At 48.8% G+C, this 26911-nt stretch overlaps 2 protein-coding genes across 3 annotated transcripts in view; one reads left to right on the top strand and one right to left on the bottom strand.

Annotated features, from left to right (window-relative positions):
* The window catches only part of LOC142897995 (TGF-beta receptor type-2-like), a 336150-nt gene that overhangs the window by 168911 nt on the left and 140328 nt on the right, over positions 1–26911 (top strand). The window lies entirely within an intron of this gene.
* Positions 6324–26911, bottom strand: part of LOC142897996 (low-density lipoprotein receptor class A domain-containing protein 4-like) — a 181091-nt gene continuing 160503 nt past the window's right edge. The window contains exons 5-7 of one of the 2 annotated variants that reach the window (XM_076040697.1): positions 13037–13191; positions 11356–11406; positions 6324–7366 (exon numbers count right to left, since the gene is read on the bottom strand). In XM_076040697.1, the coding sequence (XP_075896812.1) occupies positions 6710–7366; positions 11356–11406; positions 13037–13191 (863 nt within the window). In that variant the 3' untranslated portion in view covers positions 6324–6709. The remainder of the gene's footprint in view (positions 7367–11355; positions 11407–13036; positions 13192–26911) is intronic. The other variant, XM_076040698.1, reaches the window with a different exon arrangement.

Raw genomic sequence — 26911 nt, 5'->3', positions numbered from 1 at the left:
GTTCACTTTTAAAGTTTTATTCTTTATGCTGCAGTTTGACTACAGCATAAGTACAAGCATAAAATCTTTGACTACAACAGCACTTAGAGCAACATTTTTTGATTTTTCTTCTTTTCTGTAAAAGTATTGCAATAACAGACCTTAGGCCTAAAACCTATTACATCACAATTGCTTAAATAAAAAGAAGCAGAAATACACAACATTTTAACCTCTGCTTTGGGATACATATATATGCATATATATATGTATGTGCACGCGTCTATCTCGATAGACACGTGCACATACATAGGTATATTCACATATGGAAATACACAGATATATGCATATATATGGGAACAGAGGGGGGTGGGGCGAGGAGGGGGGGCGAGATAGGATTCGTTTTGTAAATAAAGCAAACCGATGTTACGAAAACCCATGGTGGAAGCAGTCCTATGGTTACTGTCGAGACAGAGAATACCAAACGGTTGAGACGTTATCGCTGTTTTCAGTCAAATCCGGAACAATTAAAAGAAAAACAGCTACTTGTTGTCAGCAGTTTGAGAGTGAAGCCGAACTGGAGCGCGTTGGGGATGGGGGTGGGGTTGGAGGTTGGGATATATGTATGCATACGTACACATATATGCATATATAAATGTGTATATGAAAATATACATATATATATACACATATATACAGACATATGTATGTATATATATTTGTCAGTCTTAGCCAAAGTTAGTTGTTCAAGCTAGTGCAGGAAACAAAGAGGGGTGGTGGTGGTGGTGGGTGGGGGGGTGATGAGCTGCGCTCCAGCCAAACTCACAGCAGACACTTGTCCAGACTGAAACTCACACAACTGCCACTTATTTGGTGTACTGAACAGAAAAAATAAAAAAAAATGGCGCATTGCTATGTACATCGTCTATAGATTAGAATGAACATGCTCTGCGGTTATTGTACAGTGTTTATGAGTCACTTTCAGTACATACTGGAAATAAACGACTGGAGGTTCAAACGACGTGACTTCCGTTTCAACACGCTGTGCCACATTTAACGTTGTCGTGTAAGAACAAAAATGAACATGAACACAAACATAATGAACGCAAGAGGTCAAATGACAGGATTTGTTTTTTTTCTTCCATTTCAGACCTTTTTGATCACAACCCAAGAGAAAAAAAAAAAGTGGGGAATGGGCAGTTTTGTTTTCAAGTTTCCTCTCAAGTATTTATTTTTTTTTTTTTTGAAAACACCCAAGGCTAACGTAAGCAGAGATCTGAAATGCTTTCAACCTGGAGGCCGACGTGTGGAGGGACGAGCTGCAGCGGCAGAGCTGGGAGCTCTGCACAGTCATACTTTGGCAGGTAGAAAATAGAAAAGCAAAAAAAAAAAAAAAAAAAAAAAAAGCCGAAAAACGAACGTAAAACAAAACAAACACTTCCTTCCGAAGTGTCGCAGCTCTCCTCTCGACAGTCGGGGCTTCACCTTTCACTGATGTGCAAAAAAAATATTTTTACAAATAAAATTAATGGGGCAGAGGGTCAAACGCGGGCAGGCTGACATCATCGTTGGCATCGACGCCAACGGACGCGCACGTGCGTGTGTGTAACTTTCTCCAAGGTCTGAGTGATAAACGTCGGTCGGACGTGAAAAGAAAAGGAATAAAAACAAAACAAAAACAAAAACAAAAAAAAACCACGAGTGGCCGAAACGAAGGCCCGGCACTGCGGGAGCCGGCTTGACGAGATCCAATAAACAAGTCAATGTTCCACCGAGCCGGAGGTTTCCTCGTCCTCACCGCGACAGACTAGCATTTATAGCAAAATATCATAAGTACTTACTTTCTATTTGTGATGCAACCATATTCTAGGCATTCTTCCAAACCATGTTTTCTCATTTAAAAAAAAAAGAAAGAAAGAAAGAAAGAGAGACAAAGCACGTGTTTTTTTTCTTCTTCTCGCTTCGACCGTAGCAGGCATTTTACAAATTCGACGCTGCCTTCCTTAAAATTTCTTATATCGTCTGTACATTATATTACAGTATTCACAACGTCTCTTTTTTGTGGTTTTCTACCCATTGGGTAGGATATGTGCATAATATATATTCAAGTTATATACAGCACCTTACAAACAAACATAAAGAAAGACAGACTACTGAAAAAAGCACCGTTGGAAGTGAGGCACAACAAAGGTGGGAGCTTTTTTTTTTTTTCGAGTGCAAGTGGGTTCCTATGTCTGCTCCACACGCTGGTCCAACCGCCGCTCAGAGTGGCTTCGGGTGGCCTCGCTGGCACCCGCCGCCCACCGGTCTGGGATAATGGGAGGGTCTCACGGGGGGGAGTGGGTAGTTGGGGGGGGCTGGAGCAAAAAAAATGTTTCAAGGTTGAAGCTGCAGTGTCTTTTTTTGGAGGTGGTTGCGCAGCTGCTGATTGGCTACTCGTGCGAGACCTCGGAGTAAAAGGCGTTTTGTGTGTATGTGTGTGTGTGTGTGTCAGGGGGGTTCAGGATGAAATCATCCTATCAGGTGGGGTCGGGGGGGTGGGGGGTGGGGTGAACCCATTGTGCCAGACCAGACAGGGCGGGTGGTGGTGGGGGGGGGCAGGACGAGGGTGTTCCGAGCCGCGGTTTGACCCGAGGTGTGGTCTGCTCAAACATGAACGTTAGGCACCTTATATATTTACTCACGTCATAGTAACATGCAAAAAAACCTCCTCGTAGAAAACATAAAATCTCATCTTTCATATCTCTCCACTTTTACAAGCTATGACCGCGCGGGCAGACCGAGGCGAGAGGGAGGAGGAGGAGGAGGAGGAGGGAGGGAAAATTCTCTTCTCTGGTGGTTCGAGTCGGGCGTGCGTGTGTGTATGTGTGTGTGTGTATGGGGGAGACGGGGGAGGCTGGATGAGCATGGGGGGGGGGGCATGAGAAGCAGCAGTTAGCAACCATAGTAGTAGCAGCAGCAGCAGCAGCAATAGCAGCAGCGATGTAGTAACACGTACGTACACACACACGCACGCACACGCACGCACACACACACACACACACACACACACACACACACACACACACACACACACACACACACACACACACACACGTGTAGGGTCCGACGGACACGCTGACCACAGACGCATGTGTACATTCCAACACACTGATGTGTTTCGTTTCACGGGAGCGGCCGGAGCTGCTGACCTCCCACCGCAGGCACCACCTGACTGACTTCACATATTCATGAGCTTCTGCAAATCCACAGCTGATATGGTTTTTGGGCTTGTGTGTCGCTTTGTCGTGACGGAAAACAACAGCCTCCCGTAACTGGTGCAGCGGGAGTAGAGTGAGCTGCTCCAGGGTGGAAACTGGTCTTTCACTTGTCTACTAAGATCACTGGCAGCGGCCCTGTGTCCCAGTGTCACCACGAATAAATGGCGTACTGTAGTTTTGACCTTGGAGTTGGAAATTTGATGGAGCTCAAGGAGCTTTTACCTTTAGCTCCTTTACGCCGTCTGCCAATGGAGACGAGTGGCGACACGCTGAGGTCATCTTCTGCAATCAACCACCTAGTGGTTGAAATCAGTGCCACAACGCTGCTAAATCATCATCACTGGTGACAATCGTGATGATCACCATCACCGCAATGGTAATGATGGTGATCGTCATCACCACCATCATTACCGTCATCATCAATCATGATCATCATCGCCATCATCTTCATCATCATCAATAATGATGATGATGGTCATCATCATCAATCATGATGATCCTCAATCATGATCATGATCATCATTATTGATCATGATGATGAAGATGATGGCGATGATGATGATCATCATCATAGCCATCGCCATCATCATCAATCATGACGATCATGATCATCATTGCCATCACCATCGCCAAGGTCATCATCATCATCCTCAATCATGATAATGATCATCGCCATCATCATCATCATCATCATCATCATCATCATCATCATCATCATCATCATCATCATGCGTCTGTGGTTCTGATGAAAGCTGCATTGATGACGTGTTGGGGCCAAACAAATAACCTTGATTGGGAACCTGGAGATACATCAGGTGGCCGACTCAGAGAAGCGTACACACACACACACACACACACACACACACACACACACACACACACACACACACACACACACACACACACACACACACAATGCCCCTGCAGGAGCATTAAGTGCTTTTCTGTGTTGTCGAGAGGTCTACGCGACAGACAAATACACACACACACACACACACACACACACACACACACACACACACACACACACACACACACACACACACACACACACACACACACACACACAGGGGGAGGAGAGGACCAGCACTAGCACACTGATAAACGAGGCTCCACTCCAGTCTCCACTTTAAAGGGCTCGGCGGACTCGGCATCAATTGAATGCACTTTTTTTTTTATGCACGCAGGTGGAGGGAGGGAGGGAAGGAGGAGGAGGGGGTGTAGGGGATAAGGGGGAGGGGGGGGGGGGTTGACGAGATGGGAGGGGGTGGGGGGGGGCACTGGTGTCGTAACGTAAACGAGGAGGCGACAGACGGACGACAGCGCGAGAGCAGAGGAGAAGGCAACGATGAGCAGAGAAAGAGAGGGAGAGAGAGAGAGGGAGAGAGAGAAAGAGAGAGAGAGGGGGAGAGAGAGGGAGAGAGAAAGGCTCCGTTTTTCAAAAAGGTTTTTTTCTCTTACAAAAACAGAAAAAAAGAAAAAGAAAGAGCAGGACCCTCCCATAGCCCTTTGACTTGGACAACAAGACAGTTCTCACTCCAGACGACCGCTGCCTGCCTGTCTGTGTGTCCGTCCGTCCGTCCGTCCGTCCGTCTGTCTGTCTTGGCGAAGGCCGACCAGGAGTCTCTCGTCGCTTTAGCTTGGTTTCGTTGTGTTTTTTGTGTGTGTGTGTGTGTGTGTGGCTTCGGAGACGGAGAGACGCAGAGTCTCCCGTTTTTTCTTCTTCCATTTCTTAGAAAATTTCTAAGAAAATTTGGGGCAAGGGGGGGGGGGGGCAGGTTCCTTCTCCTCGTCGCGGCTGAGGGGCTTCGTGTTCAGCGTGGCTGTTGGCAGAATGCACTGTGCATCGTGGAGATAAGCTGGAGGGGTCGAGGACGGGTGAGGGAGGGGGGGTCCGGGAAAGACGAGGAGGAGGAGGAGGAAGAGGAGCTGAATCAGCTGCGAGCGCGCGTGGACCCGGCTTCCGTCCTTCTCTTCTTCTCTCTCTCAAGAGTTTTCGGGGATTTTCCGGATGTAGTTTTTTTTTTTCCGCGAACGCACAATCTGAAAGAAGGAACAACGAAACAATGCACAAAAAAACCCCAGAAGAAACACAACAGGTCCACAACCCCATTGCCTCCCCTGCCGGGCCGAAGTGCACGCAGACGCAGTCTCACTGTGCTTGTGGTGTTTGAAGCAGACAGAAAAATGTAGGCTGGGTACATCGTGTGTTATCTCTTGAAGTTCGAAAGAAAAGAAAAAAAAGAAAAGAAGAATAAAAATAACATAAAACAGAAATAACGATTTAAAAAAAAAAAGAAGGAAGGAGACAAGCTCATAATACTTGTTTGCTTTTTTTTTTTTTTCTTTTCTTTTTCTTTTTTCCTTTTGCTCCCAACTGTTAAAACGACTCTGGAGCGGCGGAGTTTCAGTCAGTCTGTTTGTAAAAAGGACAAAAAGAAAAAAAACAAAAACAAACGTCGTCGCCGTCGTCGTTTCTCCCCCTCGACTCTTTTGCGACGAAAGGATAGTGCAACTTTGAGATAACTTTTCTTTTTTTTCTCTCTCATGTGTGTCTGAATGTTAGATCGATAAGCCCCGCCCCCTCCCTCCCTCCCTCCCCCCTCGTAGCTTTCCTCCATGTGAACCTTGGCACTAAGATTTTTTTTTTTTTGGGGGGGGGGGAGAGAGAGAGAGAGAGGGGAGTTTTGGGAGGAGGGAGGGGTGAGGCGGTGAGAGTCTCTCGTGTCCTCTCCAAAGTCATTGATTCTCAGTTTCTCGCTTTTGTGCACAGATCCCGGTCTGAACAAAAAAAAAAAGAAAAGAAAGAAGAAAAAAATGAAGAAAAAGAAAAAGAAAATCCTCCTCGGTTCCCGGGGGAAGGCGGCGTCGCCCGAGAACTGGGGGGGGGGGGGGGGGGGGGGGGGGTTCTAGCAATCTGTGCTAGCAATGTTTTTTCTTTCTTATAGCGGGAATAAAAAAAAAAAAATGACGACAATATTAATCATAACGACGATAAAAAATAAAATGGAAAAAAAAGCAGGTTTCAAACAGTGCGCACATTGTGCCGCAGCGGCGCTCGCCGTTTGAGCACCGAACGTCCGCAGAAAGAAAACCAAAACAAACAAACAAACAAACAAAACAAAACAAAACAAAACAAAACAAAAAAACCTCCCCCCCATAAAAAACAAAAAGCAAAAAATAAATAAAAATACAAGGAAACTGAAATGAGGCGTTCGCTTGCTCTCGTCCGGTTGTCGCGAGGCTCCGTATTGTGTTTGTGCAATGGGAGTGCGGAGAGAGAGAGGGGGAGAGAGAGAGAGGGGGAGAGAGAGAGAGCACGTCTTGCAGGTGCTCAGGGCCTCCAAGAAGAAGAGGAGGGGGAGGAGGAGGGAAGAGGGGGGGATTCTCAGTCTGAGGTGGCGGTGGTGGGGGAGGGGGGGGGGCGTGGCCGGCCCCCGTAGCCCCGCCCACTCTGTCCTTCCTTCCGTCCTTCACACCAGCTCCTCGGCTCGGCCGTCTTTGGCCTTGGCAGGTACTATTGTGCTTTCCGACCGGCTCTGCTGCTGCTGCTGCTGCTGCTGCTGGATGGTCCTCGGCCCGCCGCCGCCGCCGCCGCCGCCACCCCCCCTCTGGTTATTGCTGTGCTGGTGTAGAAAGAAGGCGGCGCCCGGGTAGTGGCCCATCACCTCGCTGTAGGCGGGCGGCGGGCCCTCCATGCGCCCGTGGCTGCTGGAGTTGGCGGCGCTGATGCCCGAGTTGCTGCTGGGAGGCCTGGGACCCCCCCCTCCTCCTCCTCCTACGACCCCTCCCCCGCCCCCACCAGTGCCGCCCCCGACCCCTCCCACCACCAGTCCTCCGCCGCCGCCGCCGCCACCCATGTCGATCAAGTCACTGTCGTAGATGGTGCGGTTGGGCGGCGCCCTCACCGACTCGCGGTTGAGCTCCATCTGCTGCTCGGGGTCCCGCAGCTGCAGCGTGCAGGGGCCCTGGTAGGGCGGCGGCTCCTCGCCGTCCGACAGCGAGATGGTGGGCGGCAGGTCGATCTGGTGCTGCAGGTAGGGGTAGGTGGGCTGGAAGCGGCTGAAGCGGTCGCGCTGCATGAAGGAGGGGGCGGTGAAGCGGTCCCGGGCCTGCGGGGCGTATAAGACCTGAGGGGGGGGGGCACAAATATTGAAGCGATTAAGTAAATACAATTTTTTTTTTTTTTTTTTTTTTTTTTCGGAAAACCATGTGCTTCCGAGAAGCCTTTAGAGGTCCAGTGTGTAAAAGCTGGCTGGATTTCTGATTTTCATATTGGAAAATGCTTCACATGCTGCCCATGAATACATTCATAAAAGTGTATTAATCACAGTAGGATAAAAGTCATTTGGTTTTCCTACCCTTAGAACGGTTCTCATACACGGTCCAAGCTGTAAAACTGCCATCTACAATATTCAACAACTTCAATAAATCTTTTGATGACTGGAAATGGAAAAATATTTAATTTATATAAATTTTTAATAAATTTGTTTTTATAATTCCCCCCCCCGTTACTCCCCCAGTACAGTTGATGAGACAAACTAGCAGGAGATAATCACGTAATTGACACCTGTAATAACAACAGCGGTGTTAAACAACCTCCAATGAAATGTCTAAAATGAGTTCCAAGACGCTGGTAAAATCCTCCATTTCCCTCTCGTGTCACCTCCTCTTCATCATTTGTCCCCCTGATGCGGAAGAGTCCGAGCGGGTTTGGTGGGGAAAAACGTGGGGATTTGGTGGGAAACGGAAGCTCCCTCTGTGACATCATCGCAGGTGTCAGCAGCAACAGCCCGGCGCAACTCTGTGCAACCCAGCCGGAGGTGGAAGTGGCTTCCATCTCGCCTCGGCTGGGTTCGGGCACCGACTGGCTGCTGCTGCTGCTGCTGCTGCTGCTGCTACTACTGCTGCTGCTGCTACTGCTGCTGCTACTGCTACTATTGCTGCTGCTGCTGCTACTGCTGCTGCTGCTGCTGCTACTGCTGCTGCTGCTGCTGCTGCTGCTGCTGCTACTGCTACTATTGCTGCTGCTGCTGCTACTGCTGCTGCTGCTGCTGCTGCTGCTACTACTGCTGCCGCTACTGCTGCTGCTGCTGCTGCTGCTGGGTTAAGATTTTTATTATATCTCATATACATTTTCTTTCCCCCCTCCCTCCCCCTTTAACTTCAGCCTGGCCCTCCAACACAACAGGGACTCATCCGACTCGCCGCCTGAACTCAGACTGATGGAAAAGTCTCGCACCTCCGCGGCTCTCTTTTTTCCTCTTCTTTTTTAGTGCGCTGTGATTTCTTTCTTTCTTTCCCCCCGCTTGCTCGCTTGCTTGCTTGGTGTTAGATCTTCACCTCAATTAGCTCCCCAGACTGCGGCGGCGCGATCCATTTTCTCGCCGTCTCGCATTTCTGTCCGATTCAACGCCGCCGTTATCAGAGGGGAACCCATTTCAATTAGCCACCGCCGCTCTAATTGTCAACCCCCACTGACAAAAGCAAAAGTCTGGGTGGAGAGAGCGGGCTACGGTGAGGTTGGGGGTGGGTGTGGGGGAGGTAAAAGGATCAGGGCGATCGAAACAGGAGGGAGAGAGGGAGAGAAAGAAAGAGGAGCGGGAGGGATTAACAAGAAAGGCTGCGGAGATAAGGAGCGTCGGCAGGAGAGAGGAGGGGAAGAGAGCGCCGTCGAGATAAATGGAGGGAGGGGAGGGAGTGCGAGGGAGGGAGAGAGAGTGAATGGGAGAGAGAGAGAGGAGGAGGCAGCGGAGAGCGAGCCAGACAGACGGGTGGGTGAGGGAGGGAGGGAGGGAGGGAGAGGTGCAGCGCTGATAGAGGGAGCAGAGCGCAGCAGAGCAGGGCAGCTCTCAGACGGCTGTCTAGACAGTGTCAGGGGAGGTGTTGCTGATTAATGACGCACCAAAATCCATCCGCCCCCCCCCCTCCCCCCCCCCACCGCACACACACAGCGACCCCCCCACCCCCCCCACCCCCCTGCATCTATCAGCCACCCACGTTCATCGGCTGCGTCTCCCTCGGCGCTCGTCGCTCTCTGTGGCCCTTTTTCCTTCCCTCTCTGCGTCTCTCTGGATGCTTTAATGTTGACAGTTTGTGTGTGTGTGTGTGTGTGTGTGTGTTTTTTTTTTTTTCAGCCTCGCTTGATCATCCCTCACCCCTTCTCGCGCTCGGCCCACCTTCGCCCTCCTTTGCCTCCATCATCTATCCCCCTCTCGCAAAATGTTTTCTTGGATTTTCTTCCTTATTAACTTTTGTTTACACCTTTGCCTCTCGGCTGGCTGAAGCCAAATACTCCAGGAGCCTCTGTAGACTTTGCGGCCTACGGTTTTCTTTTTTTTTTATAGTTTGCCCCTGAAAAGCTACGAAAAGCAAACGGACGCGATACGTGTTATTGGAGCTAACCCACAGTTTGTTTTGAGACGGTATGAAGGTTTTAACGGACGTGGACGCCGTCGTGATGTGGAAGACCTCTTTTATTTTACTTCTTCTACTGTCTGATAGTGTGTACAGAGTGACAAAAATAAGAGAAACTGTGAAGTGCAATTCTCAAATGCACTTCTAAATACAGATGAACTCACTTCTGCCAGCGACCTCCGGCGAGGTGAAACACTTGATTTAGCTCCGATATTTCCGTTCTGTTCGTGGGACACTGTTGCGCTAGGACCAAGTAAAGAGCACAACATTGTCGCTAATGCTAATAAACCACTGGAAATCTCCATTAGTCCCTCCCTACATATTTTTTCTCTTGCTTTATGTCTGATTATTTGGCCAATATGTCACTTGCACCACTTTCAGTCCGAGCCTGTGTGCGTGAAAAAGATTCTCTAGCAAATATTTTCCCATCGAACTCTTCGTCAACGAAATGAACACTGGCAGCCATGTGACGTTTTGCTTGAACGGCTGTCCGACGCCATCGAGTTCACGACTTTGAGTCGCAGCCCGGTCGCACATTAAAGTCACCGCTGACCCCCAAAACTTGGCATTCCGGAAAAATCAAAGGGCCCGCATTGTCAGCGGTGCTTCAAGCATTAACGCGGCGGCAAAAAGGAGTTTCTTAATGTACGATTGAAAACCGCAGTGGCCTCTGACCGATAAAAAAAAAAAAAAAAAAAAAAAAAAATGCCAAACGCTTTATGACCGGCTCAAGTGGAGGGAGGCGGTTTGTAAAAGGGCCTTCCTTCCGCCGCGTCCCCTTCACAGACCCGAGCGTCTCGGCCGCAGTCGCATTCAGCGGGGGCGCATTCAGTAGTCGACGCAGGCACGGTGAACCTTTTTCAGTGGAGACGGCAGAAGGCAACAAAGCGCTAACAAAGCAGACGCTCTTCAGAGAAATACAAGAGCGCGTGGCGTCTACGGGGAGCTGGGAGACGCGTGACTCAATGTGACGCCGCCGCCACTGCAGGGGGCGTCTGGCAAAAATGATCACGGTGATTGTTTTAGGAGTAGCGTGTTTTGAAAACAATGTATTGATAAAAAATTTAAAAAACATCTAGAGAATGCTAAAAACATTTTTTTAAATACAGTATTTTGCAGTATTTCAACGTGATAACGTTAAATGAGAAGGTAACTCCATCCCCTTCACAGCTGTGCATTTTTCTCAGAGGTGCAATAAAGTCTTAGTTATTGTCAGAATGTAGATAGCTGTAAATTCAACTACCCAGATATAAATATCTTGATTTTTCTTTTCCATTTGTACCTAGAAATATTTAGTTTTTATCTTTCATTGCCTTATTCCTTTAATTAATGTAATTCTCGAACTCTCAAGAATAAAGTTTGAATGTGGGTGACTTGAGAACCTTGGTATAAATCAGAGCCATTAGTAGTATTATTATTAGTATTATTACTATTACTCAAAAAGACGGAGTTTAAACATTATCTAATTTATCGTCATGTTGATCGTTATCGCGATAAATGCCAGAAATGATCACGATATATATTTTTTTAAATCTATAATTCCCCATCCCTATCGAGTAGTTGACCCAAGAATCCAGCATATAGCTGGACTGGAGTTGCAAATGAATCATCTATCTACTGTATCTATCTATCTATCTATCTATCTATCCCTCCATCCATCCATCCATCCATCCATCCATCCACAGCATGCTGGTGGTCTTACCTCGGAGGCACCGTGTCGAGAGCCGCTGTCTGAAGGCCACAGACATCCATCCTGCAGACCAGAACAACAATAATATGGAAGAAGCTTAACGTTTTGCAGCATGGCGGCATGTAAAGAAGCTTTCGTGACATTTTCCACACGTCACCCGGTCAGAGTGGGAAAGTCACACAGTGCCTCCCACTGTAACACGCTGACAAAGTGACCGTTTCATCTGTTTGAAAAACTTAGCATGTGTTTAACGCCGCTAAAAGGCCTGTTGCCCAAATGGCTTTTTTTTTTTTTCAACACAACTGCTTCCGCCCGGCTGTTTGTTTTGGCTGGGACGGGTTTTGATGCGGGAACATGAAGGGGACATGAAACAATTTCCTGGTGAATAAAACAGGATGATGAGGGGACGGGGGAGGGGGAGTATAACAGCATAATAATGAGGACAAAAGATGAAACGTCAATAGCAAGGAAACAACCGATGCCTTTAAAGCTAAAATCCTGCCTTGGGTTTGGAGACAACAAAAAGGCAGACAGCGGGCGTCTCGGAAAATAAACCAGATGAAGAGGTGCAACAAACAGCATCACATGCTGGAGCAAATATGAAATAGCTGCGCGGGCTCCCGTCTGTTCGTGCCACTCCTGGACCTTTTTTCCAAAGACGCAACAAGTTCTAAAATAGAAGACGAAGACGATGAAGAAGAAGAAGAAGAAGATGAAGATGAAGATGAAGATGAAGATGAAGATGAAGATCCTGGCGGTGCTCGTGTCAGTGTGGGGGCAAAGGGCATCTCACGGCCCTTTCAGACTGCCGCTCTCCCTCCCTGCGTGCTGGTTGCAGCTTTCAGACGCAGCACTCACCGCTCATGTTTTGTCCCGTTTTGAATGGAGCCTCGTCCGAGGCAGACAAATACGAAAATAAAAAAAAGATGAAAAGAATATTAACTGAATTTCACTAATGACCAGCAACATGTCCAAAATGTAGAAAAGCTCTCATTTTTTTCTGATGATTCACAATAGTGGGAAAAACAGATCCTATTCAAAACTTGGTCCTGCGTCTGCAGATTAGATGTGGGGAAGTTTGTGTGTCTGCACGCGCCTGTGTGTGTGTGTGTGTGTGTGTGTTGACATATTAGTACGGTGGCAGAGGCGCTACTGTCTAGACGCTGTTGCAGTGAATTAAACATCAAGGCCCGACACAGTCTGGCTGCTTGAAAAGGAACCAAATTCAGCAAGTTCACCTAACAGACTGGGGCGAAGCTGCTGCTGCTGCTGCTGCCGCCGCCGCCTGGGTGAAAGTGGGACAGACACTCTGAACCGGCATGAAAAGGATCCATTTAGCTCGGCGCAGCTTCACTGGGAACTCGCTGGTAGAAAGGCCGTGTTTGTCCTGCCTTCGCCACTAAAGAAGTGTACTGTCACAATGAGGTGTGTGTGTGTGTGTGTGTGTGTGTGTGCGTGTGGTGGTGGTGGTGGGGTGCCGGGTGAGAACAGATGAACGAGGCAGACACGGAGTTTCTCACTCTTGGTATAACTTTGGATCACTGGCAGGAGTCGCAGAGAAAACGGCTCCGTCGGAGCGACCGAAGGAAGGAAGGAAACACACACACACACACACACACACACACACACACACACACACACACACACACACACACACACACACACACACACACACACACACGGCGCTACTGACCTGCTGCAGGGCGTGCTCGTGTCTGCGGGCCTGGCTCTGCCTCGTAATGAAGGACCACGTGGAGAGCTTGTAGTGGTTGAGCAGGCAGATGATCACCACCACCATCACCGTCATCACCACGATGATGATGATGATCTGAACAAACTCCAGTTCAGCTGCGTAAGGAACACACACGGGCAGGAGAGGGGGGCGGGGGGGGGGGGAGAGAAGAGAGGCCGGTGTTACATAACGGTAGCAGCTCGTGGCATCGCTCGACAGGCTTGAAAATATAAAGAGTAAAAAAAAGCAACATTTTGCAGCGGTATTCTAGATTGTTCCTGCTGCTCTTTCTATACTGTAAATACTGTGAACTTTATTTGTCCCCTGTGACAAATAAAGTTTGAAATAGGTAATTTCTTTTTAAACTTTTTTCTAAAAAAAAAAGGTTCAGAAACACATCCTCACGATCAGGACACCTGAAAACAACTGAATGGATTGCAGGCTTTTTTCTTCTTTTTTTTTTCCAATGAGGAAAATTTCAGAAAACGAACGCTATCGAGCGGGTTGATGCTGTGACTCAAAGCGACCAGCAGGGGGCAGCACAGGTCAAAACGCCCCGATGCGACGTCGAGTCGAGGGCGGGCGGACTGTGTTGCCGCCTCTCTGGCTGACTTTTGCGGAGAAGCGCGGAGAGAGAAGAGAGAGAGAGAGAGAGAGAGAGAGAGAGAGAGAGAGACTCAGAAAAGATGAGTTGTTGCCGGACTGTGTCAGTGGGTCCGTCGCGCTCGCGACAGAGGCGTCTTTGTGGCGACAATGAATAACTGCCGTGTTCCTGTCCTTCGCCAGCGACAGTCGGTGACACACACGCGCACGCACGCACCTCCCAAACCGCGGCCGCCTCTTGTTCATTGTTTCATACTTGATTCCCCCCACCTCCCCAATCTCTTGATCAGCCCCCTCCCCCGCACCTCTACCTCTCCACAAGTCTCTTCCTGTCATCTGCATCCCATCCTCCGTTCTCACATTCCTCTCTCGCCCACCATCATTCCATCTCGTCCCATTCTCCTCGTCCTGCACTCTAGCGGGGTGCACCAAGGCTCCCTCCTTCCCTCCCTCCCTTCTTCCTCCCCTCTCCATCCCTCCTGCCGCACTGCCTGTTCTGTTCTGAGCAGAAGTCTTGACCTTGTCTGTTCTTGGCACGCAGTCTGACCTCTGACTCATTCTCTTAGTCACTGCCGGGCCACTCACACACTTTGTGTATGTGGCTCGCGTCCTTGTGTGTGTGTGCGCGCGCCTGCAGCTCTGTAAGGAAAAACGACACAATGTCCACTCAGCTGTTTCCCAACACAACGCCTTTGATTCGCGTGTGTACTTTCTGAACAGCACCTGAACAGCACCTGAAGTGAATCCACTGGAGTAGACGACCTGCAAAACACTAAGGATGTTTCCTTGACACCAGTTGTTTTGAAAAACCTTTATTTTCCATTTCACTGGTGATTCAAATCAGGATTTCCACCAAATCGAGTTTGTTGTCATTCCGTCCTTTGCACAAATGTTGCATCTTGCTTCAATTTGATCCACCTTGAGTGACATTGCTTCACGTCTCTGCAAAGTGAAAGCCAATCGGTAGCGACTTCACCTCTTGACAGACACATGCCGAAGGATTATTGGCATGCAGACTCTTAGATTTACTTTCTTGGATATTGCAACCTGAAGATGATTCATTTTTAGATACTCAATGAGCATTTCAGTTGGTGCTTCATTGAAGTTTGGCACCCAGCTCTAAAAACAAACAAACAAACAAAAAAACAAACACTTGCAAACAGGCTGTAAAACACTGCCAAACTGCCAAACAGCTGAGTTGAAAAGCATTCATTACATTACATCAACATTTCTGAACCAGGCAATGTGAGGACGGTGTTGCCTCCCAAGGTTTTCAGATTCTGGCTCAGATACTTTTTGTGTGTGTGTGGAGTTTTCGTGAGTTCTCCTGTGGTGCTCCAGTTTTCCCCCCTCACGGTGCAAAGACATGCACGTTTGGTTAACTGGTAAACCTAAACACCGTGAGCGTGGAAAAAACAAAACAAAACAGACTTTTTGTCTGCGATCTTGCACAACTTGCAACCAAAAGCTAGCTGCAACGGGCTTGCAGACCCACTGCAATGAGCTGGTCTTAACTCAAACATGTTGTATGGCATGCAGGCAAAGGGAACGGTGTGACCCTGGAACCAGGCCCTGTCCTGAAAGCCTCCCCCCCCCCCCCCCAAGTTGAGTTTATTAATCTGCATCTGGGGAGACTGAGCGCTGAGCTGGGGCTGAAACGTAAAGCCACCTAAACCTGCCTCGGCCCCACCACAGCCGCCACAGGGGATGGGCGGGGTGAGGCTGAGAGAAGGAAGATGGCCAACTGGGACAAACCGCATGCAGGAAGGGAGAGGGAGGGATGGGGAGAGCGAGAGCGAGAGAGAGAGAGAGAGAGAGAGAGAGAGAGAGAGAGGGGAAAACCCATCTGCCGAAACCGACGTCAGTGAAACCGACGGATGTTTGCGCCACGAGAAAACGAAATGAGCGCTCGGTATAAAAACCAACCTACACGTCAGTTCATTTTTTTTTTTTTTTTACATGTCAAACTTTTTATGTGAGATAAACAAGCAGCTCCAAGGCATATTGAATTAAAAAAACACTTCACCTGCAATGACATCATGGCCTTTTAAGACACAGCTGGAACACAAATGTGAACTGGAAGAAACAGTGGCGGTTCACCACTGACTCTGAGTGACACCCTGGTGATGTCACTGACCTTAAACAGAGGATCCACGTGCTGAGGATCACAACTGAATACGAGAGTATTTTTCTAACCAAAACAAGCAAAATTTCCTCCCTTTTTTCCCTCACTAATGGAAAAACTGCTATTAAAAGTTCTCCTGCAGAGGCAGACGCAGCCTTGTTGTAACATTGTAACAACATTGTTATTTGTCTTTTGGGACTTGGTAGTAGTAGTAGTAGTTGCTTAAGCCTCAACTGGTCTGGGACCTGTGCGCTCGCCGCCGCAGCAGCCTCAGGGAGTCGGAGCCAGAGCAGGAGAGGGTTTCCTACAGAAAGCAGAAAGTCACCCAAATAAATGTCGAACAGCGGTGCCTGTTGCCGCTGTAAAAAAGAAGAAGAAGAAGAAGCAAGAACGCTTCCACAGTTGGAGCAACGGTTCTGAGACGAGAGGAAGGAAGGCAGGAAGCAGTCAGAGTGGGTTTCCTGGTCTCGACCACCCGGGCCGAGGGTTCGGCCTTCAGAACACAGTGTACAGCAGCGACATCGGCCCGCGTGAGCAGCGCCGGTCCGATGTTATTACAGCGCTAATCCACTTGTCAAAACAACAAGGCCGGCGTCTGCGGCGCCGTCTTCCACAGGCACCGGCCAAACAGGGCGAGGCAACTGCAAAATGCGATTCTGCCCCCCCCTCCTCCGAAACCTGCGAGAGACCGACGCTTCGATCGGAAACCTCCACCTCCAGCCGAGAGAAATGACTTTCAAGTGAAAGAAAGACGAGACGGCCGTTGTGCAGCCTCGATGAGTGAAAGTGAAAGCGGTCAGAGTGCAAAACTTGGTGAAGTGCGCCGGTGGTAGACAACAGCTTGAACTCATTCCGATTTGGATTTTTTTTTTTTCTGCAGCAATAGAAGCTCTTTTTTGTCCCTCATCTTTTACCAGCTTGAAAATAAGAGATGCATTGTGTCTCAATGATGCGTTCAAGTGCCCTGTTTCTTGGAGTCCTTTCATGCCGCAAGTGTTGTTATGAAGCCAGTTGACGGCACAGGTTTGGTTTGAAAGCTGATTGGCTAATTGAGTGTGATGTGGAGAAGCATTATTGACCACATCGTCATGTGGGCTAATATTTCTGAACGGCCCATTTTTGCACTTTATTTGATATAAACCAAGACTAAAAAAAAAATTTCTATTTCCAAAATCTACCATGAGCCACTAACTGAAATGAACGTTTTATGACACAGAATTTAATCAATGCTGCGAACATTGGGAAGAATTTTAGGAAAACGTTCCATAATTAAGGTGGGCTAATAATTTTGGCCTCAACCAGTAGAAACTGGCAAAACAGTAACGACACCCAACAAGCAGAACAGCACAGCGTTCACCATCAACTCAACCAACAACCAATCAGAGCCATCGCAGCGCCTCGTCCTCATGCCTGAAACGTTCCGACGCTCCACTGAGAGTCTGCAGCCCAGAGAGAGAGAGAGAGAGAGAGAGAGAGAGAGAGAGAGAGAGAGAGAGAGAGCGCGTCGGCGAGCCCGGCGCACACGCTGACCCAATGACAGTACATTGACCTCTGCGATGCTATGTTTGTGTGCACCGGTCCGGGTGTGCGAGCGAGGCCTGCGGGAGGTCAGACAGTTCAGCTGACCTGCCAGTGAAAAGAAGCTGTCAGACACACGGCAAACAAGCAGACAGACAGACAACAGCAGCTGCCGTCAGAACAGGCGACAACGCCGCCGCCGTCTGACAGGTCGTCAGGCGGCGCGCGTTGGAAGAGCAATGTTTCATGAGGGTCTCGTAGTTCGGGTAGTTTGGTTAGATGGCTTCAGGTTTTGGAAGGTGCTAAACTCCTGCTTGAGCTTTGCAGAGAAATATTCAGGGACAAAAACTGCTGACAGTGAATTACACAACTACTGGGAAACAATGTTTGGAGATGGATAATATATATATATATTTTTTTTAATATAACTTTATTCATAAACTGTCTAATGACAGGAGTTGGTGAAAGTCTAGACAGCTCAAATCCCATCAGAATGGACAAATTGAAAGGAAGAGCAGGTAAGTAAGTTTATTTTAAACTGACAAACTATTTTCTTGACACCAAAATTTTGAAAAGATGTTCTTGGACGTGAGCAAAACAAACTCAGGAAAAACCAAAAACCAATCATCACTTTATCAGATACACCTGCTCAACCCTGGACAACAAACCGTGTCAGAACGTTCGCACAGTCCCAAACATGGTGGCAGTCAGGTGACCGTCCTCGATTCTCAATGTGGTCGATCGATCGATTGATTCTGATCCAATCTCACTATTGAGATATGGTGAAGTGGAGGACGGCAGCATCCTGAATGTGCAGCTGATGAAAATCTGCAACAGCTGAATGCGTACAGTTTATGCTGAGGTTTTGGTCCATATCACATGGACCAAAACCTCAGAGCAATGTTCTTGGCACTTGCGTGAAGGGAGTTTCCAGGACAAGATTGGATGAAAAAAAAAAAAAAAACAATCTAATAAATCCTCACTAAAGTGTGTGTTTGCAGTGTTCGGCTAACGTACTCCGTGTTCCCATCAGGTCAAATGGATTTTCAGAGAGCGGTGTGGTGTGCAAAAAATGTTAAGTGCAGGTAGGTAAATGCACACAACGCTATTGGCCATGAGGCTTTGACATATGTTAGCCGCTCGCAAATTCAGAGTAATGGAAATTACTTCACATTTAGCTCACGACTGGAGGAAATCACAGCAAACTGGATCACAAAGGACGGCAGATTCTTTTTGGGTTTTTTTTTTTTTCACCTCTTGAGGCTAAAAAGCTACAGTGTATTAAAACACACACACACACACACACACACACACACACACACACACACACACACACACACACACACACACACACTGCAAAGCCAAACTCAACAAACCCTCCAGCTGGCCCATTTCCCTTTACAGTTATTTCCTGTTTCCTGCTGCACTCCAGAGCAACATCTGAGTCCCAGTCACACCTGGCAGTGCAAACTGCAACTGCACTCAACTGTGCCGCCGTTCCTACACAAATGAAAAAAAAAAAAAAAAACTTCTGCGGAATTATGCCGATCCAAACGAGTCCCAAGCACAAGACTTGACTGGCTGAACCCTAAGCCCACCGCGCAGTTCCATATAAACCCGTTGCATATGTGCAGGAGGAGGAGAAGGAAAAGGATGAGAAGGAGAAGGAGAAAAAGAAGAAGAAGGAGAAGAAGAAGAAGAAGAAGAAGAAGAAGAAGAAGAAGAAGAAGAAGAAGAAGAAAGGGCAAAAATAATGGAGGCTTTCATGCCTCCAAGTTGCTCGTCGTTCTCCTGCTGCACAGAGAGTTTCAGCTCGGCTAGAGGCCTGCTGAGTTCACAGCCTTCTGCCCACTATACTGGGCCCACACACACACACGCGCACGCACGCACACACACACAGCCCTGTCTGCTGCCACTGCCGTTGCCATGGTAACCCCAGGGCACGGTGCCGTGATCAACAAGGCCCAGAGCTCCTGGAGCGCCATGGTAGCGACCTGGCTGGCTGGCTGGCTGGCTGGCTGGCTGGCACACACACACACACACACACACACACACACACACACACACACACTCACACACACACACACACACACACACGCGCACACACACGCGCACACACACGCGCGCGAACGCAATATGCACGCACACAGATGTAGATGGAGACGAGGAGGGAGTGGAAGGGAACACGTGCGCACACACACACACACACACACACACACACACACACACACACACACACACACACACACACACACTTGAAAGACTGGCGCAATGGGAGGAAAGGAGGGAGACTTTGGTCATTAAGGAACAGAAAGAGTTGGAGTAAATGTTTTGAAGGACAGACAGACATACAGGACAGACAGACAGACAGACAGACAGGCAGGACAGACACACAGACAGGCAGGCAGGCAGACAGACAGACCCCTTCACCTCCCCAGGGAGTTGTGCGCTGCAGCGTCCAGACAGCTCGTATCAGCCTGGCGGCAACAGTTCCTCACAGCGACAGAATGTGTGTGTGTGTGTGTGTGTGTGTGTGTGTGTTTGTGTTTGTCTCACACACACACACACACAACATGCGCGAGATAACAGTCTAGTTACATTGTCCCCCCATCTACTTCAATCAGTCTCTCCGTGGAAATAAATGAACTAGTTTAGTGCTGCTTAACCCTGAGGAGAGAGCGCCCTGGCTCTGTGTGTGTGTGTGTGCGCGTATGTGTGTGCACGCGCATACATATATACATATATATATATATATATATATATATATATATATATATATATATATATATATACATATATATATATATATATACAGGATATTAAACCCATCAGACAGGTATCGTGGGGGGAGAGGAGGAGGAGGAGGAAAAGAGGAGAGAGGAACAGACGGACAGACGAGGAGGGAGAGGAGGAGAAGGAGAAAGAGAAGGAGGTGGAGTAGGAAGAGAAGGAGGAGGCGGAGGAGGAGGAGGAAGCAGCGACTGTGTCTGCCGTGGAGGGAGGTGCAGGGAGCCGGAGGCCCTGACGTAGGCAGGGAGACGGAGCGAGCGAGGTGCCAGACATGCTGCAGGGACTCGGGGGCAACAAGAGAGCAAACAATTACAGCTCTGTCTCTCTTTTCTCCGCTCGGCCTCCCTGGATGGAGGGAGGCCTCCCTCCCTCCCTCCCTCCATCCATCCATCCATCCATCCATCCATCGCTTCCTCTCCCGTGCACAGCAGCACACTGGAAATCAGGCGGCCCCATCTCCGCCTCGGCGACGTGCACTCCAGTGGATTAGAAAGCAGTGAGCAGCGCAATGACCGTCACACACACACACACACACACACACACACACACTCACACACACTCACACACACTCACACACACTCACACACACTCACACACACACACACACACACACAACAAAGCCAGAGTTAGAACTGGTTAAAGAAGGCATCACAATGTTAATCTCTACTGAAGAGTCGGACCAATTAAAGGGACAGTTCACACAAAACTACAATTTAACCCCTTTTCTCATGACTTCCGGCTTCACGCCGACGTGACTCTCTAGTCCACGTAACCGCTCCGGAGTTTCACAGACGGATTGCATTGCACCCAAAGGACCCCTTTAGAAACCGCCCAGGCTTGAAAGTAAAAAGAAAAGAAGAAAGCAACAACTTCACATCTCAACCAACAAGGACAGAGTGAAGTGTTCAGGCTAAACAGCTCTGCAGGGCCAGACTTCAAACAAATACTTAGCAGAATGTCTTCAAGAATCTACACAGTACACAATCTACCCACACTGGCCAAAATAAAAAACGTCTTTCTGACAAAGTCCGACAACCATTGAGTTCTTCTCGGTTGTATCAATGGAGTGTTTCTCTTGATGAAGCCCATAACAACAACATCGCAGGTCACGCGCCCACGCCTCAGTAGCTATCTGGCTAATTCCGGTCATTTTGCTAACGTACTTTTTTTAATTTGCACATCGGAATCCAGCATATTTGCATACTGAGGTGTTCTAATGTCAGCTGTGATGTTTGTGTGTTAATATGTACTGGGGGCTATTTAAGGGTGACGAGTCTGGGGCGGTAGAGATATTTGCATAGAGATGAGCGTAAACTGTAGCTTGACGTTGGTTGAATTCTAAATTCATCACTATTAAAAAAAACAAACAAAACAAAAAAAAAAAAAAACTTTATATTTATTCATGTGCCCAGAGACTACCGGTGGAAACAAGCTGCTTGGCTATAACCTTGTACAGGGCTTCTCTCTCTATTTCATAGAGTTATTGTTCATTATACCGTGCACCTGTATTTAAAAATTAATTCACTCACTCGCTTCTGACAACATAAAGTCAACACCACGGACACCACCAGTCCAAAGTTTGGACACACCGGTTTCCTCTTTAACTTTACTACTTTCTACACTGTAGATACACACTGAAGACATCAAATACAAATGACCAAGACTTGTGGATTAATGTGGCAAAGGGGGCGGGGGGGGAGGTCAAATACCTAATAAATATGTTATGTTATATGTGTTTTGTATGAAGGGTGCCTACTCTAGATCATCTAAAATATAAAACTTGTTTTGAGTTATTTCACGCTTGTGTGTTCATTCATAGTTTTGATGCCTTGAGTGACAATCTACAATGTAAATAATCGTGAAAATGGAAGAAAACCCATTATATCAGAAGTATGTGTGCAGACTTTTGACTGGTAGTGTATAATAACAAAGGGCAAATCAGAAAAATGTCATCAGTTCACCTCATGGGAACACGGCTATAAAAGATAATCATCACGTTGAACAGCAGCGTTCATTTTGCGGCTGGTTGACGGCCGTGGCATCATTCCCGTTTCCTCTTCTCGAGCGCGCCGCGCGTCTCCTCGCCCTCCCGCACCAACTTTACTTTCCTCGCACAGAACGAGTCTGATTAGTGCTGACGAAGGCCGCCAGGAGCCGCCGACCCCGATGCTGAGTCGGCGATAAATCCCCGGCCCGGCTCCTGAGAAAGTGAAGCTGGATCATCTCCATCTCTATGAATATAACATGAAGAGTGATAGGAGGATCGCGCCGCTCCCGCGATAACACATCATGAATATTACAATGGTAGCCTAATATTATCAATATTCCGCCGCTGTAATATTAATGTAGGAGCGAAAAGTCGAGCCGTGTTCAAGGACTCGTCCCGGTGGTGAGGCGGCTGGCGTCGACCTCGCGTGTCACCTCGCAAGACACGCACACACGCACGCGCACGCGCACGCGCACGCGCACGCACACGCACACACAGCCTGGCTGTCAGAGCAGGCCTGCAGTCTGTCAGCTGCACGTGCGTGTGTATGTGTGTGTATGTGTGTGTGTGTGTGCATTATCAGAGCGAGACAGACAGGATAGTGTCTAGACACCCCTCCCCCAGCCCCCAACTACCATAGAGCCAGACTGACCGCACTCCCTCCGAGTGACTGAACCAGACTGGAAGGTCGCAGGCATTTCAGAGGTACGTGTGTGTGTGTGTGTGTGTGTGTGTGTGTGTGTGTGTGTGTGTGTGTGTGTGTGTGTGTGTGTGTGGTGTACATGAGAGGGGGTGTTGAACCCGGGGTCAGCCGGGGTGAGGATGCAAGTAGGTGGGTGGGGAGGTGGGTGGCAGACACTTGAAGCCTCAACGTGTGAAGTTACAAGTGTGTGTGTGTGTGTGTGTGTGTGTGTGTGTGTGTAAGAAATGGTCAGTCACAAGTGGCAATGCAATGCAAATGCGCCAGGGGGAAGCACGAAGAGTTCACTTAAAAGACGCGCTCAGACTGCCAGCCAAAATCCAATTTTTCTAGCCCATCCAGATTGAAACCGGGTGGCTCTTTTGTAGTATGAACTGAAAACAGCTTCGGGAGGCGGTTTCAGACGGCATTTGGACAGATGCGTCTCAGTGTGAACAGCTGCAAACACACCGATGGGTTTCGACCGTCCGCGACGTCACTCTCGACCCAATGCGCCAGACCAGCGAGTGCCATTGGAGGTGCGGAGCTGTAACATAATGGAGCGGACAGAAGAAGCAGAAAACAGCTGTCCCTGGACAGAGGAGGAAACTCACTGGCTCATCATCAGCCTGTGGTACAGATACTGTAGCTCCATCCAAGCCGAGCTCCAGGGCAACCTGTCAGATGAGTCAATAATGTGGCCCAGTCTGAACAGAGCCAGATCGGATTTGAGACGGAATGTGATTTGGATCAGATTCGCCTGCAGTCTGAACGCAGCCTGGGGTCAGCCCCCCTGCCCTGCTGCTTGTCTAGTTGCTGGATGATGATAATGGCAACTATCACCGTGATGGACAATAAGAAGGCTGTCAGTGTCGGACGATTAAAACACGGGCTGTTCAGCGATCACGCCAGAGCACAATAAAGACAATCGTAGGAGAGCTGATGCTGAAGTCTGGTCGCAGTCGCCGAGGCTCGACAAAACTAGGACGGTGGAGGAAAATACAGGTGGGCAAAGTCAAAGAACAAAACAGCTGCTAGCCCAATAGATGCATAGGATGAAGAAGTGGACACCAGCAGAGAGTGCACAAGCAGAAATATTAACAAAACACTCACAACACACACACAGCACTTATCCAAATACGACTCAGCCAGCCGTCCAGACACATAGATATTATTTGTCAACTTAGCGGGGTTGCGGTTGGGGTTGGGGTTGGGCCGTGTGTGTGTGTGTGTGTGTGTGTGTGTGACTCTGCAGTGTTTAGCTGCGCACAGGTCAACGTCACCGCCTCGGCCGCAGAAATACCTTACGGTCACGTTAAGAGGGAGGATAGACAGACGGGAAAGGACGGAAGCTGGTGAGCGCAGTGTGTTAGAGGAAAAGGACAAACAGCGGTGTGAGAGGAGAGGGCGGCTCGGGCTGAGGAAGAGTGGAATGGAAGACCCAGGAACAGAGGTGTGGAACGACTGAGGCGACGGAGTGCAGACGTGCAACAGAGCGCAGCGTCTCATCTCGGAGAGACGGAACAAGAAAAAACAGCGGAGCAGCGGGAATAAAAAGAACAAAAACCGAGGAGACGACGGAGGAGGAAGAGGAGGAAGAGACAAGTGGGCTTTAGTCTGTCTGTCTGTCTGTCTGTCGCCCATCCGAGCCGCACACCTCGACGACCGTGGGTGGAACACAGGAAGCTCTGGGACACGCGGGACGCCTCCAAGAGTCTGCCGGGGTTGAGCAGACACTCTGCAGGGCTGCTGGGCTGCTTCCACTCGCCCAGACTCTCCCGCAATGAAGAGGAAGAAGCACCGGAGCCACTGGGAGACACAGTCTCCTTTTTTTTTTACCTGTCTGCTAATTGCAAAAGCCCAGGAGAGAACAGGAGACACCTCAAACCCGTTTCCATATTGGACAGGAATCGAAGCATTTTGGTCGGAGCTTCATTTTGTATTGAAGTTCGGCACCCGGCCTTCCAGGACACATACAAACACGGCAAATTGAAAAGATAGTACCCAGCTTTACTTCATACAAACCCTGCAAGGTTTTTTTTTTCCTAATTTGACCTCCACTAATGGTCCTTTCAATTCGGTTTTTTTCCCCTTTTTGTCCCGCCAAGACAGATTTAACAGAGTTTGTCCTTCGCTGAGGGCGCAGGGAGACACTTATTACCGACAGTCTTTAGCCGCAGTCTATAAAATCAGCCGGGTTTGCGGCCTCCGCCGACTGATCGATGCCTCCGCGTTGCAAATACTTCCCGAGCGCTGGTCCGCCGGCTCGAGCTCTCGCCCGGCGCTGACAGAAACCGCTCGACGTGTTCCGCGAAACAGCATCCGGGTTCAACTGCACAACAGCTCCAAAAAAAAAAAAGAAAAAAAAAAACTTCATAAGGAGGAAATGAGAGCTCTGCGAAGACAAATGGCCTCCTCCTCTGCTGTGTAATTGCACTCTGTCTGTTTGTAATAAGTTTAATCTGCTCCACTTTTTTTTTTTTTAATCTCTGCCCACAAATCATAGCTGGTTTCCATTTTGGAAAAAAAAAACAAAAAAAAAACAGAGGCTCCTCAACAACAACAACAGCAGCATATGCCAGTGTGGCATTTTTCTTCTGCTATGACTCACTGTCTCTCAGCTAAGATGGACCGAGTCTCCCTCTCTCTCTATTTCAGTCCCTCTCTCCTCTCTCATCCCTTTTTTCTTTCGCCCTCCACTCTTTCCGTGGTGTCATTTTTAATCCGGGCCTCCTTCTCTTTCTTTTTTTTTTTCCTCTTTCCTCCACAATTTATTGCCCTCCTCTTCCTCCGTCTCTTTCGGCCTCCTCTCGGTTATTCCACCATTTTTTTTTTGGCTCCACTACACACACACACACACACACACGCGCACACACACACGCACGCACACACACGCACACACACACACGCACACACACACACACACACACACACACACACACACACACACACACACACACACACACGCTTTGTCACCAGCTCTCCCCGCCCGCCGTCTCCCACCTCCTCTCCCGTCTCCTACCTTCCCTCCCACTCCTTCCTTCTCTCCCACACCCTCCGACTCTCAGATGAAGGGGTGTAAACACGTCTTCCACATGCGGTTTCATTGTGCCGAGCCAGCAGAGCAAAACAACCACGCTTAAGTTGCTCAATAGGGTTTTTTTTTTTTTTCTTGCCAGATGACGTGCGCCTCCTCCCTCCCTCCTCCTCCTCCTCCTCCTCCTCCTAGCAGCCCCCCCCCCCAGCCGCCGCCGCCCTCTTCGGGTTGAGATGCTTAACAACCATGAAGCAATGCCTGGCAGGCAGGATTAGGCAAGAGAGAAAGACGGAGACAGAAAAGAGAGGAAGGAAGAGGAAAAGAGACCGAAAAAAAGATAAAGACGGTGAAAGTGAGACAGGGATAAAGAGACGCGGGAGACTGGGGGAAAGGGGTGTACGTGTGTGTGTGTGGAGGGGGGGGGGAAAGAAGGGCAAAGAGTGGGGGGCAGGGGGGGAAGAGAGAAAGCGAGCCGTGCATGTATGCGAGGTGAAAAAGGGGAAATAAAGGAAAATATGTGGAAGTAAAAAAAAACAAAAAAAACAACTCGAACACTTGGCTGTGACCGCAGGCTGAACTTCAGTGCAGTGCTGAGCAACAGCTGCTGACAACAGAGAAGTGATATATATATATATGTATATATATATATATATATATATATATATATATACATACATATATATATATATATATATGTATATATGAATATATATAACAAGAAGTTGCAGGGAAAATGGGAAGAGGCAAGGTGCAACGGAGTGAGTGAGTGAGGCGGAGGGCAGAGGGGCAGAGGGGCGGAGGGGCAGTCCCGAAGTGATGATGGCGGCCGTGTGGAAGCTGGCGTGGACATTTTTAGTCTTTGCCGAGGGACCGGAGGAGATATAAATAGACCCGGAGGGAAGGAAGGGGAGGGGGGGGGGGGTAGGGTGGAGGGGCGGGGGAGACTGAAGGGGGTCAAATGGAGGGAAGGATACTCGAGTGTGGAGGGAGGCAACGTCTCCGGCAGGACGGCAGGGAAACGCCAAGCGATCTGGGCAAAGAGTAAAGCAGCAGTAAAGGCAGCGGCAGCAGCGGCAGCAGCAGCAGCAGCAGCAGCA

Source organism: Nelusetta ayraudi, unplaced genomic scaffold, assembly GCF_046127955.1.
Source record: "Nelusetta ayraudi isolate G7.1 ecotype Tasmania unplaced genomic scaffold, CSIRO-AGI_Nayr_v1 ptg000063l, whole genome shotgun sequence".
NCBI classification, from domain to species: domain Eukaryota; kingdom Metazoa; phylum Chordata; class Actinopteri; order Tetraodontiformes; family Monacanthidae; genus Nelusetta; species Nelusetta ayraudi.
Note: the sequence above shows the minus strand (reverse complement) of the source record. Positions and strands in the feature narration are given on the sequence as shown.